Source organism: Dipodomys merriami, unplaced genomic scaffold, assembly GCF_024711535.1.
Source record: "Dipodomys merriami isolate MVZ:Mamm:240054 unplaced genomic scaffold, mDipMer1.0.p SCAF_435, whole genome shotgun sequence".
Classification (NCBI taxonomy): Eukaryota; Metazoa; Chordata; class Mammalia; order Rodentia; family Heteromyidae; genus Dipodomys; species Dipodomys merriami.
In genome coordinates this window covers 491,548-508,924 of record NW_027205993.1, presented here as the reverse complement: position 1 = coordinate 508,924, position 17,377 = coordinate 491,548, and the positions used below count along the sequence as shown (strand labels likewise).

Sequence of the window (17,377 nt, the reverse complement as noted above, 5' to 3'; positions counted from 1 at the left end):
ATCAAACTTGCCACCATAGGAACCTTTTGGCCCAGTAACTCCAATAAAATTGATGGATACATGTACATGAGTTGGTTTCGTTTGGTTTGGTTTGGTTGTGGGGCTTGAACTCTGGGTCTGGGCGCTGACCCTCACCTCTTCAGCTCAAGGCCAGTGCTCTACTACTTGAGCCACAGGGCCACTTCTGCTTTTCTGGTGGTTTATTGGAGATAACAGTCTCATGGACTTTCCTGCCTGGGCTGGCTTTGAACCGTGATCTTCAGATCTCAGTCTCCTGAGTAGTTAGGATTACAAGCGTGAGCCATCATGTCCTGCAGTACATGAGTTTTTATTGAAGCATTATTTGTAGTAGAAAAAGGATTGGTACTGGGCTGGGAAGGTGGTTCAGTGGTAGAGCACTTGCCTAGCATACAGGAAGCCCTGGGTTCCATTCCTCAATACCACATACACAGAAAAAGGATTGGTAACCATTCATATGTACGTTGGCAGGAGGGAGGGGTTAGCCCATTCTGGCATTTCTACCATAACACTTCACAGGCCTCTGCCTGTCACATGGTTGAGGGCTCAAAATGCAAGGGATAAGCAAGCAGGTATATGTCAAATGTTGTTGTTGTTGTGATTATTTGTTTCTGTGCCCGTGTTATGGCTTAAACTCAGGGTCTGGGTACTTAACTTTTTTGCTCAAGGCTGGCGCTCTGCCACTTAAGCCACTTCCAGCTCTTTTTTTGGTGGTTAATTGGAGATAAGAGTCTCATGGGCTGTCCTGCCTGGGCTGGCTTCAAAGCTTGATTCTCACCTCATAGCCACAACTAGAAGTGTAGCTCAAATGGTAGAGTACAGCCAGGAGCCAAGAAGCTAAGCAAGAGTACAAGACCCTGACTTCTAACCCTTAGTACCAACAATTAAAAAAAAAAAAAAGCCATGTGCTGGTTGCTCAGATCTGTAATCCTAGATACTGAGAAGGCTGAGTGAGATCTGACAGGATCACCCATCAAGGCCAGCCTGGGCAGGAAAGTCCCTAAGACACTTTTTGTTGTTGTTGTTGTTGGCTGTGGGAGCTGAACTCTGGGCCTGGGCGCTGTCCCTCAGCTCTTCAGCTCAAGGCTAGCACCCTAGTACTTGAGCCACAGCACCACTTCCGGCCTTTTTCTGCTTATGTGGTGCTGAGGAATTGAACCCAGGGCCTCATGCATGAAAAGGCAAGCACTCTACTATGAGCCAACTTCCCAGCCCATGAGCCAACTTCCCAGCCCCCTGAGACTCTTATCTCCAATTAACCACCAAAAAGCTGGAAGTAGAGCTGTGAGCTGTGGTTCAAGTGGTGGCATGTCAGCCTTGAGTGTAAAAGCTAAGAGACAAGCTCCAGGACTGGCACTTCCACAGAGACAGAGTACACAGAGAGTATAAAATGTATTAAATAAAAGGGAAAAACACAGTAGTTGCTCCTTGTATGGTTTGTAACTTTTTGCTTTATACACACTATGAATCACTCTCTCAATAAATTTAGGTCTGAGTCAACCTCTTGAGTGGCTGCAAGTTCAGTATGATAAATGTTGTAGGATCCCTCCTGGGCACAGAATGCACACTGGCTGGGTGTTTGCTGAGTATTAGAGTTACTTCCTCTGTATAAAAGAAAGGGCTGAGTCCAAGGTCTTATGCATTGTACATTTGCACACATAATGCCATATTCCTAATAGCAGTGATGTGTTCTCCCGAAGCCCATTTTTAATCTAGGAACTCTTGGCTAATATGATAGAAGTGGAGGGACACAGATCATTATTCCAAGCCAGCCTGGGCAGGACAATCCATGAGACTCTTTATCACCAATTAATCACCAAAAAGCTGAAAGTGGGGGTGGGGAAGGTGGCTCAGTGGTAGAATGCTCGCCTCACACGCATGGGGCTCTGGGTTCGATTCCTCAATACCACATCAACAGGAAAAGCCACAAGTGGCGCTGTGGCTCAAGTGGTAGAGTGCTAGCCTTGAGCTGAAGAGCTGAGGGACAGCGCCCAGGCCCAGAGTTCAAGCCCCAGGACTGGCAAAATCAATCAACCAACCAATCAATCAATCAATCAAAAAGCTTAAAGTGGAACTATGGCTTAAGTGGTAGAGCTCCAGCCTTGAATGAAAAAGCTAAAGAACAGCCCCTAGGCCTCAGTTCAAGCTACACACACACACACACACACACACACACACACACACACACACACACACACACACACACACACACACACACACACACACACACACACACACACACACACACACACACACACACACACACACACACACACACACACACACCTATGTGCGCACACATGCCAGATTTGTTATAGATCCCCAATTTGCTGGAATTTATTTCTAACTTTTTCCATTGTTTGCTCTAGTACCTTACTGTTACATGCACTGTTGTCTTAATATTTTAGTTTATATTAAATTAAAAGTTTACATTAAATTTAGTTTATATTAAATATTTACTTTATATTAAATTAAAAGATCCAAGCATGGTGGCAAATACTTATAGTTCCAGCTATTTTGGAACCTAGGAGTTTGAGACTAGCTCAGGCAACATAATGAGACCTCCATATCAAAAATACATCATTAATGGGCTGAGTGTGTGGCTCAAGTAGTAAGTTGCTTATCTTTTTTTTTTTGGGGGGGGGTCCAGTCGTGGGGCCTGAACTCTGGGCCTGGGTGCTGTCCCTCAGCTCTTCAGCTCAAGGCTAGCGCTCTACCACTTGAGCCACAGCGCCACTTCCGGCTTTTTTCTTTTTGCTTATGTGTTGCTGAGGAATTGTACCCAGGGACTCATGCATGCAAGGCAAGTACTCTACCACTGAGCCACCTTCCCAGCCCCAGTAAGTTGCTTATCTTGCAAACAGGGTCCTGCATTCAAATTCCAGTCCTGTCAACAAATTAAATTAAGCGATTAAGGGCTTTCTTAATATTCTTTTTAAATCGTAATCTGTCGGTTTCTAGCCTCTCTAGGCCAGCCCTCTCTACTGTGGATACAGTTTTCCCATGCTCCTTAGTAACTCTCTAACCCCAAGAGGGGCTCACTGAAAGGTGAGAGGGAAAGTGTCTGAAGACCTCTGTGTAGAACCACATCCCCTTCCTGAGCCCCATACCCTGCTGCACCCCCTCCAGATACCGGGAGTTAGAGCCACAGTCTTTAGCAGCCACTGGTAGCTAGGCATGAAAGCCCTCTGGTCTCCTCTCAGGGCACAGGAATGGTCATTCCTCTCCCTGGCACTGTCGACTCCTCTAGGTGGCTCCCAGAAGGGCAGTGGTTTGAGCCATCCTCCTCTCACTGCTCAGATAGCTCTACCTCTGCTATCTTGCAGACTTGGAAACACAGAGTGTTCCCTGGACCTTGAGAGCTGGGGAATGGGCATGGCCTCCCTCCTGGGCCACCACAGCCTCCTGATCTCCTGGCCTTTACCCAAATTGACTCTCCTGACTGACTCTCTGGGAAGAAGGGAGCCTCATAGATGAGCCCTGCTGAGGCTCACAAACGAGTGATGAACCCACTGAGCCTCCCCCGTGTGGAAGGCAGAGGACTGGTCCCACTCTGACTGGCTCCTCTTCTCCCCAGACTCTTACTCGCTTGGACGGGCCACTGTTCTTCCTGCAGGTTGAGATCAGCACTAGTAATAGCCAGCTTAACCCTGCCCAAGTATAAGTGAAGGGAGGAAAATGGAGAGGATTGCCAGGAAATCAGAGTACCCAGCCATCTGTAGATGCAGACTCATGGCCTAAAGCCGTGACATCCAGTCATCGAGGCCTGCACCCATGGGAGATCCTGAGTGCCTTGGGCCAGTCCTGGCAGCCTAGGACTTCGACTTGCTGTGTGACTTAGCAAAGATATCACTGAGGACCCCATCTCAGGTGGTGATCTGATTTGGGGCTTGGTTCTTCCCCCATGAGAGAGGCAGCCAGAGCTGGCGAGTAAGGGCCTCATCAGGGCCCTGGTGGACTTTGAAACCTGGCATCTAGTAACATGTTTCCTTATTGTCTTTGATGGATTGTAAAGAAACTTTTATGGAAGGGAGGAGAATATAGTACTTTGCTAAAATAAGCATGGGACAAGTACGGATTAGGCTTCCTGGGACCCCTGGAGACCTCCTGTTTGGATCTAGACCAGGCTTTGGAGCACCTGGACCCTGGTTAGCAAGATATGAGTGTTACACAGGAGGCAGAGAGGCTGGAACTGGAGCACCCAGGGTGATTTGTGAGTGAGAAAGATGAAGGGTGGCACAGGAAGGGTATAGGGGGATGCAGGCCAGTTCTGCGTCTTCTCACTCATGACCGGTTCCAGAGATGGGGTCCTGCCTGGCAAGTTTCACCTGTAGACAGAAGGGTCCCACCTAGCTACATCTGGACAAAGTCCTGTGGAGAGGGTAGAATTGGTAACCATGTAGCCATCAGGAAATACATAAAAGAAAACAGAACCCATCCCCAGTCCCAGATATGGTTGGATCACACCATATTAAATTGCTGTTTGAGTCAAACATAGTCAAATATTGGCAATTTCATAGGGCTCAGCCAAATCTTAACATTTTTACTATCTTATATCAGTCCTCCCCCGCCTTGTATAAGTACTACTTTGAAGAATGTACAACTTTCAGCTGTAGATGTATTATGTAAATTTCATGCTTTCTTTCTTACCCCACCAGCCAGTTATCCAGTTGAAGGAACAGCAGAAGTAAAATCAAGTCACTCATTAGAATACAATGTTTGGGACGTAGTATTGATTTTATTTATTCATAGATAATAGGAAGAAAAAATTGTTTTTGTTGGTTTGCATGGGCCTAATAAAATTGAGCGTTTTTCTTTTCATTATATTACTAAAAAACTGTAATTTAATACTGTCATTAGCCACCCTGAGTTAGCATCATTTTAGCACTTCTGGCTAAACTATCTCAAGATTCATAATTCTCTTGAACAAGTCAGAGAATTCAAAGTGCAGTGCATGCTTCTATGGTAATTATGAAGGACACAATCCAGGACCAGCCAAGTGAAGAGACCCATGGGGCCCGTCCTTGAAGGGTCCTGGGCATAGAGCTCCCTGACCTCCAGAACTAGGCATATAATAACCTTTTGGACATGAGATGTGCTCACCAACAAGGAAGCTCACCTGAGAAACCTTAGTGTATAGATATCTTATTGGAGTTTCATTACATAGGCATAGTTGATTAAAGCACTGGCCATTTGCTTTTGTATTAAATCCACTTTCATTACTATAGCACATACTTGAGATAAATCAACTTATTAAGAGATAAGAATTATTGTGGCTTAGCTGGCACCGGTGGCTCACACCTGTAATCCTGACTACTCAGGAGGCTGAGATCTGAGGATCGCGGTTGAAAGCCAGCCCTGGCAAGAAAGTCTGTGAAACTCTTATCTCCAATAAACCACCAGGAAACTGGAAGTGGCACTGTAGCTCAAGTGGTAGAGTGCTAGCCTTGAGCTGAAGAGCTGAGGGACAGCGCTCAGGCCCAGAGTTCAAGCTCTACCACCGACCAAAAAAAAAAAAAAAAATTATTTTGGCTTAGGTTTTCTAGATTTCAGTCCATGGTTTATTGACCTCATTGCTTTGGGCGGGGGGGCGGGGGGGTGTTGAACATTATGGTAGGAAGGCATGGCTGAGGAATTTCTCCTCATGGTAGCCAGAAAGCAGAAATACAGGAAAGGTCAGATTCTTAATAGCCTTGCAAAGACCCTCCCCCTCCCCCCCCCATACACACAATTTCCCCCAGTGATCTAACTTTTTCCTACTAGGCTCCACCCTCTTCTCTCCCTTTGTCTCACTTTTATTGGTTTACATTACTTTCATTGTATAATTTCATTGATACCTTTCCACACCTGTTTACAATATATTCAAATCTGTGGCATCCCCTCTATCACCCTCTCCCTCCTCCCCTTCTTGCTTTCCAAAGCACTTTCAACAGGTTTCATTGTCCTATTTTCACAGCTGCCAACAATCTGTTCCAACTTATTCAGCCTCCTTCATCCTCCTTGTTAGCCCAACAGCTCCTGCTAGTACCCCTTCTCTTTCTCCTCTCCATCCCCTTATTGATCAACAGTTTTTATTGAGGTTTTTAATGCTATTTTCATATATACTTGAAATGCATGCCAAAATTATTCCCTATCTTACCCTCTATTTTCTTTTTATTTTAGAGTTTCAGTCCAGTCATAAATTATGCCAGTCATATATTCAAGATCTGATTATTTTATTTTATTTTGGGGGGAGAGTTGGTCGTGGGGCCTGAACTCTGGGTCTGGGCACTGTCCCTCAGCTCTTCAGCTCAAGGCTAGTGCTCTAACCAGGTGCCCATGGCTCACGCCTGTAATCCTAGCTATCAGGAAGCTGAGATCTGAGGATCAGGGCTCAAAGCCAGCCCAGGCAGGAAAGGCCGTTTAGATTCTTTATCCCCAATAAACTACTAGAAAACCAGAAGTGGCACTGTGGCATAAGCGGTAGAGCGCTCGCCTTGAGTTGCAGAGCACAAGGACAGCGCCCAAGCCAGAGTTCAAGCCAGACTGGGGTGGGGGGGGATGCTAGTGCTCTACCACTTGAGCCATAGTGCCACTTCCAGCTATTTCTGCTTTTGTGGTGCTGAGGAATGGAACCCAGGGCCTCATGCATGTGAGGCAAGCACTCTACCACCAAGCCACCTTCCTAGCCCCCAGAGTTCAAGCCCCATAACAGACAGACAGACAGACAGAAAGAAAGAAAGAAGAAAGAAAGAGACATGAAGGAAGGAGAAAGGAAAAGAAAGGAAAAGAAAAGAAAAAAGAACAGTGCCCAAATTTCAACCCTTTAGAGGGGATTAGAGTTGGGATTGGGGTTGGGGTGGGGGAGTGAACTTGAACTTGACTGTATACCTATAAGGTGTCTGTTACTGAGGTGACTGCCACTAGAGGGCACCCACGGGCAACAGTTCATTTCCTCCAAAGTGATGTTTCTCCCCTGTGGAGAAGTTGTCAGCTTTTCTGAGCCATTAGTGTGTGTGTGTGTGTGTGTGTGTGTGTGTGTGCGCGCGTGCGTGCGCGTGTATGTGTGTGTGTGTGTGTGTGTGCGTGCCTGCCTGTGCGTGCATGCGTGCGTGTGTGTGTGTGTGTGTGTGTGTGTATGTGTGTGTGTGTTGGGGCTGTTTTCTGATTTGGGGTTTGAGCAAGACGCTATTCATTGATTCATGTCAAAAGGTACATCACACTCATAGGAGTGGGGCCTGTGACAGCATAGCCAGTGATGCGGGGGGCGGGGGGGGGGAGAGGGGGGAAGGAGAACAGAGGGTTTTGTTGTTCAACTTTAGAGACTCTCATCAGTTTCTCTTTGTTCTCTAATTTCTTATGGGTTTTAATTTGTTTGGTTTGGTTTTTTGTTTGTGGTACTAAAAGTTGAACCAGTGCCTGGAAGCATGCTAGGCAAGGGCTGCATTACTGAACTACATTCCCAGGATTTTGTTTTGTTTTGTTTTGTTTTGTGCCAGTTCTGGGGCTTGAATTCAGAGCCTGGGCTCTGTCTCTGAGTATTTTCGCTTAAGCTTACCACTCTACTCTACCACCTGAGCCAGAGCTCCATTTCTGGCTTTTTGGTGGTCATAGGAGCTAAGAATCTCATGGACTTTTCTGTCTGGGCTGGCTTCCAGATTTGATCTTCAGATCTCAGTCTCCTGAGTAGCCAGGATTACAAGCATGAGCCACCAGCACCTGGCTCTTTTTTTTTTTTTTTTCCTTTTTAATTGATAAAAGTAAGTTTTACCATCTAGTAGAACAGTATAGAACATCTGCTCTTCAAATGTGATCCTGTGGCCACTTCCGATATTTTTCTTTTTGGGGGGAGGGGGGTCCTGTCGTGGGGCCTGAACTCTGGGCCTAGGCGCTGTCCCTCAGCTCTTCAGCTCAAGGCTAGTGCTCTACCACTTGAGCCACAGCGCCACTTCCGGCTTTTTTCTTTTTGCTTATGTGGTGCTGAGGAATCGAACCCAGGGCCTCAGGCATGCAAGGCACCTTCCCAGCCCCCACTTCCGATATTTCTAGGCCAGCTCGAGCCCTGTGTTGTTTCGTTTCTATGCACTCCATGACACTGTGTCCCACAACTTGTTCTTCTACATAGTGCCATTCCACATTTCACCTATCCAGCTCTACTATATTGTCTCTAGAGCAGCCAGGGATTCTGTCCAGGACTCAGCTGTGGCTGAGTTAGTGGTTAGGTTAGAGCTGTTAGGGAGAAGGTTGTGATAAACTCCTTTTGTGGTATGGTGGAGTCTATCTCTATAGGATAAATTCCAAGGAGAGAAAGTTCTGTGTCTAAGGTTAGGGATGCTTTGTTTTGAGTCATCCTTCCCAGTTGGCCTTCTGAAATACTGTACTCTTTTACCTGTTCACCATGAGCATTAAAACAACAATGACAACTGGGTGCCAATAACTTACACCTGTAATCCTAGCTACTCAGGAGGCTGAGATCGGAAGATAGAAGTCCAAAGCAAGCCTTGTCAGGAAAGACTGTGAGACTCTTATCCCAGTTAACCACCACAAAGCTGCAAGTGGAACTGTGGCTCAAGTGATAGAGCCACCAGCCTTGAGTAAATAAGCTAAAGGACAATGCCTAGGCCCTGGAATTCAAAATCAAGTACTATCACAAAAACAAATACAGAACAGAACAACCCCCCTCAAAATAACTAGGCATCACCAACAGGTTTTTTAGGGAAACCCAGTTTAGAAGATGTTAAAAGCTGCCTTCTTTAATTCTTGTCCTGGTTTGGTGACATAGTTTTATTTGGCTGCCCCCTGGAGGTATTCTTTTTTTCCCTAGAGAATACTCCTATAAAGTCAGCCTCCAGCAAGTGCAAAGGCCCAGAGAACAGACTCCAGGGTTCTGACCAGGTTATATATCTTGCCTTTGTTGGTTCAGCTCTAGAAAGATACCAGGGACTTTGTAGTGAAGTCCAGCAAAGTACTAAACCTTTATTGACTGTAACTTTTGTATATTATAGTAACTAGTATATGTGTTGAAACCTTTCAAAATCAGTGCTTCCCCTCAGCATGGGAGGGGGGGGGTGGAGGTAATGCTATGATGATTTTACTTTCTTTGGAGACCTCATGTCCCTTCTGTTCTTCCAAAGGGATCCTTAAGAATTCTGAAGAGTCCCATGGGTAGAGGGCTTTTCTGTGGCCTGGAAGGTCTCCTGAAAGTGTTTTGAATAACTTTTAGCTTTACAATGAGGCCTCCAGTATTAGTTTGGGAAGGGATTTCATGCCAGAGACCCAGATTTGACATTCATGATCCCTATGGCTTTTTCCTGAGTTTGTTCTAAACTTATGTGTCTTGTCCTTTTATCTCCTTAACCCCTCCTCCCCCCACCCACCCACCCCAACTCTGCTTGGTGGCATATAACTTCATTCCTATCTAGAATGTGGACCAAGCCCTTCTTGGCTGTTCATCCTTTTTGTTTGCTAGGACTAGGGCAGAAGAGCAAGGTGGACACCCAAAAAGAGAGCCTGGGAGCTTCTGCAGAAGGATCTGCCCCACCCCTACCTCCTAATTTCTCCTGGCTTGCTCCAGGTTGAGGGGGAGGCCTCTTTCTAATTACAAGCTCTGCCTAGCCTAATTACAGTGGACTAATTTGTTAATGGCTTTGGGAACTGTGAAACTTCCTGGATCTAGGCAGGAGAGCTTGCTAGAGAGCAATGTGGAGGAACTGAGTGTGAAGCCCTATGGGGGTGGACAGCGTCAGACCCTCAGTCTAGCTGCCGTTGTAGTATGGGTCTGTCTGCTCTCTGAGAATCCCAAGAGCCTGGTAACAGGCACCAGCCTGGACGTTGTTGCTTTCATCCTCTTTAAACAAGGAATCCTTGCTGGGTGCCAGAAGCTCATGCCTGTAACCCTAGCTTGTAAGAAGGTTGAAATCTGAGGATCATGGTTTGTGACACTCTCTCTTTTTTTTTTTTTTTTTTCCCAATCCTGGGACTTAAACTCGGGGCCTGCAAACTGTCCCTGAGCTTCTTTTGCTCAAGGCTAGCTCTACCACTTGAACCACAGTACCATTTTTAGCTTTTTCTGTTTATACTGGTACTGAAGAATCAAACCCAGGGCTTCATGCATACTAGGCAAGCACTCTACCACTAAGCCACATTCTCAGCCCAAGTCTTTTATCAGTAATTAATCATCAAAAATCCAGAAGTGCCACTGTGGCTCAAGTGGTAAAGCACCAGGCTTGGGCAAAAAAAGCTAAAGGGACAGTGCCTACGCCCTGAGTTCAAGCCCTGAGCCAGCTTAGTGAAATACTTTTAAAAGACTTCTTTTACATTAAGATGACACCCATTTTGTACAAACATCAGAAAATTCAGAAGGCAAGAGAAAACCTTCTGTAACTAAACCTCAATGACTTTGACCCTAAGTGTGTATAGACATTGAGATGAAGAGAGTTTCAGCCGGGCGCCGGTGGCTCACTCCTGTAATCCTAGCTACTCAGGAGGCTGAGATCTGAGGATCTCAGTTCAAAGCCAGCCCAAGCAGGAAAGTCTGTGAAACTCTTATCTCCAATTAACCACCAGAAAACTGGAAGTGGCGCTGTGGCTCAAGCGGTAGAGCACTCGCCTTGAGCTAAAGAGCACAGGGACAGCGCCCAAGCCCAGAGTTCAAGCCCCATGACCAACCCAAAAAAAGAAAAGAAAAGAGATGAAGAGAGTTCCATACCTGTGCCTGTGTGTTTTCTGACTCAGTTCACTGTTCCCACAGGGAAGTCCCATCTGGCCATTGTGCAGAAGGTGAACAACGAGGGTGAGGGCGACCCCTTCTATGAGGTGCTGGGCCTGGTCACCCTGGAGGACGTCATCGAGGAGATCATCAAGTCTGAGATTCTGGATGAGTCGGACATGTACAGTGAGTTTGGCCCGCTCTACAAGTCCAGAATCCATATCCAGCTCAGATCTGAAATCTTGTGTCCCTAGATGGGAAGGCCCAACACCTTGAGCAAGACCTAGTCCCAGATGCCCAGTACTGGCTGCCATAAGCAAGGAATTTGGTATGGAATGCAGTGAGAGGAGGCTCTCTTTGCCCCTCCTGTTTGGGATAAGGTATGGGAGCTGGGCTGGCACCAGTGGCTCACGCCTATAATCCTAGCTACTCAGGAGGCTGACATCTGAGAATCGCAGTTCCAAGCCAGCTTGGCAGAAAGCTCCATGAGACTCATCTCCAATTAACTACCCCCTGCCCAAGCCGCCCCCTTGCCCCACCCCCAAAAAAAGCGGAAGTGGAGCTGTGGCTGAAGTGAAAGAGAACTTGAGCAAAAACAAAACAAAGCCTCTCAGGGACAGCATTCAAGACCCAGGACCAGCACACACACACACACACATCCAAAAGCCACGGAGTTGGAGAGCAGGTTTTCTAGTCCTTGGAGATCAGTGTTCTTAGTTTCAGGTCCTTTCTCTTACAGCTGACAACCGAAGCCGGAAACGGGTGTCTGAGAAGAACAAGCGTGACTTCTCAGCCTTCAAGGACACTGACAGTGAACTCAAAGTAAAAATTTCACCACAACTCCTTCTGGCTGCTCATCGCTTTCTGGCATCAGGTAAGACTGTGTGGAGGACTATGTATTGTTGGTGGAAACAGAGGCAAAAATCCTGTTCCTCTGGCCACTTCCCCCCTAGGAAGGCTATGAAACAAGTGTAGGGACACAGAGCCTTCTTTGAAGAATCCAGGCATCCCTCCCTCCCTGGGACCATCCTGCCGATCTTTGCTATGAGTAGCTCATCTTTCAGACTTCTAAGCAGTGTCTGAGTGTGTTGAAAATAAGCACTGGAAGCTGGGTGCCAGTGGCTCATACCTGTAATCCTAGCTACTCAGGAGGCTGAGATCTGAGGATCACAATATGAAGTCAGCCTACACAGGACTCTTATCTCTAATTAACTAGCAAAGCTGCAAGTGGAGCTGTGGCTCAAGTGGTAGAGCACCAGCACTGGAGTGATAAAGCTAAGGGACATCATCCAGGCCCTGAGTTCAAGCCCCAGTATAGAGACCAAAAAATTACAAAAATACAAAAAAGACAGAAACTAAGCGCTGGGAACACCAGAGGGAGCATCTCAGGCCCATCGGAACTGGTGCAGAAGTATGGAGAAGGGACCCTTCTACTGGCCATATACCTCTGGAATGCAGCACATACCCTTTACCCCAGCTCACCTGCCTTGAGAGCCTGCATTCAACTCTGTTGTCATCTCCCTAAATCTCCATACATGTGCTAGTTCCACAGGAGACTCTGAAGACCAGTGATATTTCTCTCTTTTTGCCCATGATCCACAGCTCCCTTCAGGACCTGGTAAAAAACAAAGAAACAATAAACCCTGTCTTCTTACCTCTCTTTCATAATCCAGCTTCCTTCCCAACTCTCACTTACCGAAGGTGCACTGATTCCTGTTACTTTATTTTTCTTACTACGAGGTTGGTAAGGATAATGATAATTATAGGAATATTTATAAAGTACTGTCTACATGCTAAAAACGTATCTTGAACTGCTGTGTGTGTATTATCCCATTTGAACACAGGAACCACCTGTGGGGCTTTTATCCCTACATTACAGATAAGAAAATCAAGACACAGGTTCAGTAATTTACCCAAGGTCACTGGTTGTTAGCACAAAAGTCATCCTTTAGGTCTGTGCAGGCAGACAGACTTGGGTCTAAGCAGTCAGCAGCCAAGTGCATGCAGCCTTTCTCAGGGAGATGGAAACCACAGGGGTGGCCTGTCGGGGAGGGAGCTGTCATAGCTGGGAGTGGCTGCTGCCATTCTGATGGCAGCTCCCCTGTGACTCTGCTTTCAGAGTCACGGCCTGGGCCCTGTGTGAAGTCTCTTTTCTTTCTCTCTCTCCCTCTCTCTCTGTCTCTGTCTCTAGAGGTATCCCAGTTTAGCCCCTCTTTGATATCAGAGAAAATCCTGCTGCGACTGCTCAAGTACCCAGATGTCATTCAGGAACTCAAGTTTGATGAACGTAACAAATACTGCTCAGGCCATTATCTGTACACCCGGAACAAGCCAGCTGACTACTTCATTCTCATCCTTCAGGTGAGTCCCCCCAACCCTGGGCCAGGCTAGTGGTCAGCTTGCTCCCTGTCATGGAACCTCTTCTTGCCCCTCTTGCTTCCCTGAGAGGCCGTACTGAGCTCTACAGGCCTCTGGAGTCAGCTCTTCCTCCTGTAATGCCCTGTTTGCTCAGGCTTCACCTCTTTCTGTGGTTGTAACTCTGACTCTGTGTTCTTGCAGGGGAAGGTAGAGGTGGAAGCAGGGAAGGAGAACATGAAGTTTGAGACTGGCGCCTTCTCATACTATGGGACCATGGCCCTGTCCTCTATCCCCACTGGTGAGTTGTTAGGCTGGGTTTATGCAGACCTCCAATGTGTGGAAAATGAGGGGGTTCCAGAGGCCATGCAGGCCTCTGAGTTGTTGGGCCTGGAGGAGCAGAGTATTTTCCCCTTTGGAAGCCCAAAGGGAAGAGAAAAAGGGGTGTGTCCTGAGATGGAGAAATCAGCCTGCTGTGAGAAAGGACTGTGCAGATATGAGGGACCTTTTAGGAAGCCCACACAGTTGCTGGTGTATAGCTGTGACAGGAAGTGGGAAAGGGTGTTTGGCCTTTGAGGGGTAGCATGATGAGATTAGAATGGACCAGCCGGGGACCTTGGAGACCTTGGGGGCGCTGCTGACCTTTCAAGTAGAGGCAAGTGTGGGGGGCGGGGGAGCGGGGCTGGGGTACAGGATTTGGGTGTCCAAGTGCCAGTGTTAAGAGCCAGGCCAGGGCCTATTTGCCTGGGTGGGTTACACATGGATTTGGCTTTTGGTGGGGGTTCAGCCACTGTTTTTTGATCAGAGTTTGTTCAGATGAAATATAGAGATTTGGGTGCAGCCCACAGAGGACTGATCTCCCTTAACAGTAGTCTTTGGACAAATTTGCACAGACTTCCCCTGTTTGAGAGGCTGTGTAGTGATGAGGAGGTTTGGTATTGTAGGCTAAGCTTGCCCTGCTCAGCCCCAGCATCTGACCTTGGGAGAGGCCCCAGATTCCTGCAGGGTGGAGAATAAAAGCCCCCTTTGGTATCTAGGAACAGGCTGTGATTCCTGGAGATCTCGTCTATGGTGCCTGTCACTATGTATTGACAAGAAGAACCCAGTGTTAGAAGTCAGGCACCCATGAATATAAACAAAGCTCATCCACTACATTGTCTTCCCTGCTCATGCGGAATCAGGGCGCTGCAGGGTTCTAGGGTAGGGGACAAATAAGGCTCATACCACTTGAGGAGATTTTTTTTTGAGACAGAGATTCGCTTTGGTAGCATAGGCTGGCCTTCAGCTCATGATCCTCTTGCCTTGGGGGCTATCCTGCCTCAGCCTTTTGCGTGTTGGGATTATAGACATTGTGCCTTGTTCAGAGAAGCTGTGCTGCCACAGAGGACTGTCTGAGTTTTGGGCTCTGTCCTTCCACCTGTAAATCCTTAGATTCCACTTGAAGTGGCAAGAAGGAGAAATGATTCTGGGCAAACTTGACCAGCTCTGCCCTCTTGGTCTGCCCAGTATGTACTCCTCTGTCAGGTCTATCACCATCCTGTACCTGTGGCTCTATATCCTGCCTCCTGACCCCACTCAGGTCACTGACCTCCTCCTCTTTGCTCTAGTGCCTTCTACCCAGGTGGGGTGTCCGCCTGGCAAGAGAAACTCTCTACTCTTCTGGCTCGCAGGTAATGTGGCATGCTGGAAAAGTGAACACTGCCACCTGTTGCCCAAGTCATGCACTGCAGCTGTATTAACCTAGCCCTACAAACACCTGGGAGATCTCACCTGGGCACACTTGGGAGCCAGCCAGTACTTTGCTCTAGTATTTTGCTTTGGTGATGGAGCCTCCACAAAGATTCTTCAGTTCTGTTTTGTTTTTTTTTTTTCGGGTCCTGTCGTGGAGCCTGAACTCTGGGCCTGGGCGCTGTCCCTCAGCTCTTCAGCTCAAGGCGAGTGTTCTACCACTTGAGCCACAGTGCCACTTCTGGCTTATTTTCTTTTTGCTTATGTGGTGCTGAGGAATCGAACCCAGGGCCTCAGGCATGCAAGGCAAGCGCTCTACCACTGAGCCATCTTCCCAGCCCAGATTCTTCAGTTCTTCAGAAGGCATAACCCACTCCCCCATATAAAAAATCAACACACATACAAATATACCCATTCAGATGATAGGCTGAGTGCTCCAGGCTGCTCTCAAGCCTGGGCAAGATAGCATGACTTCTCATCAGCTTTCTGAAACCCTTCCCACCTTTCTGCCTTGCTTTCCAGTCAGTGGCTATGGTCCATCTGGCGGCCTGCCAAACAAGGCCACAGTCCAGCAAGTAAGGGAGGAGCCCTAAAGTCAGGCTACCCTGAGAACCCTATCTGTAAGTTACTAGCTAAATCCTCCTCTGTGTTGACCTTTTCACGTGGGAAGTGGCCCTGTATGCATTTCATAGATCTGTCAGGCAATAAGTGAGAGAACTGATTTTTCTGAATTGCAACTAAAATATGGCTTCCTGTCAGAAAGTGTTCAGGAAAAGACAAAAGCCATGTACCACATTCCTCTGATCTCTATCCCAGGAGACATGGGGACAGTACTGGACAGATACATCCTAGTTGAGGTTCCTTAGGATTCCTAGGTTTTAGAACCTGTTAGCACTAAAGTAGTGGTAGTGTGGATGGAACCCAGGGCCTTATCTTGCTTGTGCCATACCCTCAGCCCTTTCAGTTTTTATTTTTTTGCAGTTTTTTAAATCTTTTCTTTCTTTTTGGGAGGAGGTGGGGGTTGCTGGTCCTGGGGCTTGAACTGAGGGCCTGGGTGCTGTCCCTGAACTTCTTTTGCTCAAGCTATCACTCTACCACTTGAACCATAGCAGAGTCTCATGAACTTTCCTGCCCAAGCTGGCTTTAAACCATGATCCTCAGATCCTAGCCTCCTGAGTAGCTATGATTATTAGGTATGAGCCACCACACCCAGCAAGTTTTTTCTTAATGATTCTGAACACACTATATTATTTTGACACTTTTAAATGGACACTCTTAATGGAGGGCTGGGAATGTGGCTTAGTGGTAGAGCACTTGCCTAGCATGCATGAAGGCCTGGGTTCGATTCCTCAGTACCGCATAAATAGAAAAAGCTGTAAGTGGCGCTGTGGCTCAAGTGTTAGAGTGCTAGCCTTGAACACAGAGAGGCTCAGGGACAGTGCTCAGGCCCTGAGTTTAAGCTCCAGGATTGGCAAAAAATAAAATAAAAAAATAAAAATAAATGGAAGCCAGGTGCCGATAGCTCATGCCTGTAATCCTAGCTACTCAGGAGGCTGAGATCTGAGGATCACAGTTCAAAGCCAGCCCATGCAGGAAAGTTTGTGAGACTCTGATCTCCAATTAATCACCAAAAAACCAGAAGTAGCACTGTGGCTCAAGTGGTAGAGTGTTCACCTTGAGTTAAAAAGCTCAGGACAACTTACAGGCCCAGAGTTCAAGTCCCATGACCAACAAAATAAACAAACAAATAAATAAATGGAAAAGTGTGGATTAGAAGAAGTCACTCATCCTTTTTTTTTTTTTTTTTTTTTTTGGGTCCGGTCGTGGGGCCTGAACTCTGGGCCTGGGCCTGTCCCTCAGCTCTTCAGCTCAAGGCTAGCACTCTACCACTTAAGCCACAGCGCCACTTCCGGCTTTTTTCTTTTTGCTTATGTGGTGCTGAGGAATCAAACCCAGGGCCTCAAGCACGCAAGGCAAGCGCTCTACCACTGAGCCACCTTCCCAGCCCCTGGTGTATTTCTTTCTAGAACTTTTATGACCTCTAATGCATCATAATTTGTTACTTTAAAATGCAATTCCTGGTGCCAACTTAGCAGGAGGGCACTTCTATAGCATGATTGAGAATGGTTTCAGTTTCCAGTAGTGAAGAATAAAAAAATAAAAGAAGTAAATTCAGCTCCTATTTCTGGGTTGTTAGTAAGCATTAACTAAAAAGCATTTTATTATCAAATAGTTACTGTGAAATATCATGTAGTACCCCCAGTTTTTCTGGTGGTGTTACTTAAAGTTAGTTATTTATACATGATCCTCTGTTGCTTGTTCCTGGATGAGATTCTACTACTCAGTCATAGAATAGCCAGCGTCTATTTTCCTACTTTTACAAGTGAAAAATCACAAAAATAGAGTATTACTTACTTCGGCCTCACTTGGATAAAGCCTGTATTCAGTTGAGCATGTTTGCTGTCTCCACTGGGATCGGGATAAGAGAGTCCAGTAGTTAGTAACTTAGTAGTTAATTAAATAGAAAATCAGCTCAGTACACTTCCTGTTTGAACAAGCTTGCATGCTTCACAATTAACATTTTTGTAC

The 17,377-nt window shown here is 46.8% G+C and overlaps 1 protein-coding gene and 1 long non-coding RNA gene across 2 annotated transcripts in view; one reads left to right on the top strand and one right to left on the bottom strand.

Moving 5' to 3' along the window:
* The window catches only part of LOC138807819 (metal transporter CNNM4), a 47,056-nt gene that overhangs the window by 25,293 nt on the left and 4,386 nt on the right, over positions 1-17,377 (top strand). The window contains exons 2-5 of the mRNA XM_069993603.1: positions 10,748-10,891; positions 11,445-11,579; positions 12,897-13,066; positions 13,265-13,361. Coding sequence (XP_069849704.1) covers positions 10,748-10,891; positions 11,445-11,579; positions 12,897-13,066; positions 13,265-13,361 — 546 coding nt within the window. The remainder of the gene's footprint in view (positions 1-10,747; positions 10,892-11,444; positions 11,580-12,896; positions 13,067-13,264; positions 13,362-17,377) is intronic.
* Positions 10,753-12,698, bottom strand: LOC138807821 (uncharacterized). Its single transcript, XR_011366286.1, has 3 exons — positions 12,619-12,698; positions 12,188-12,320; positions 10,753-10,869 (listed from the first exon to the last, which is right to left on the bottom strand). It is a non-coding gene; the product is annotated as an uncharacterized lncRNA (long non-coding RNA).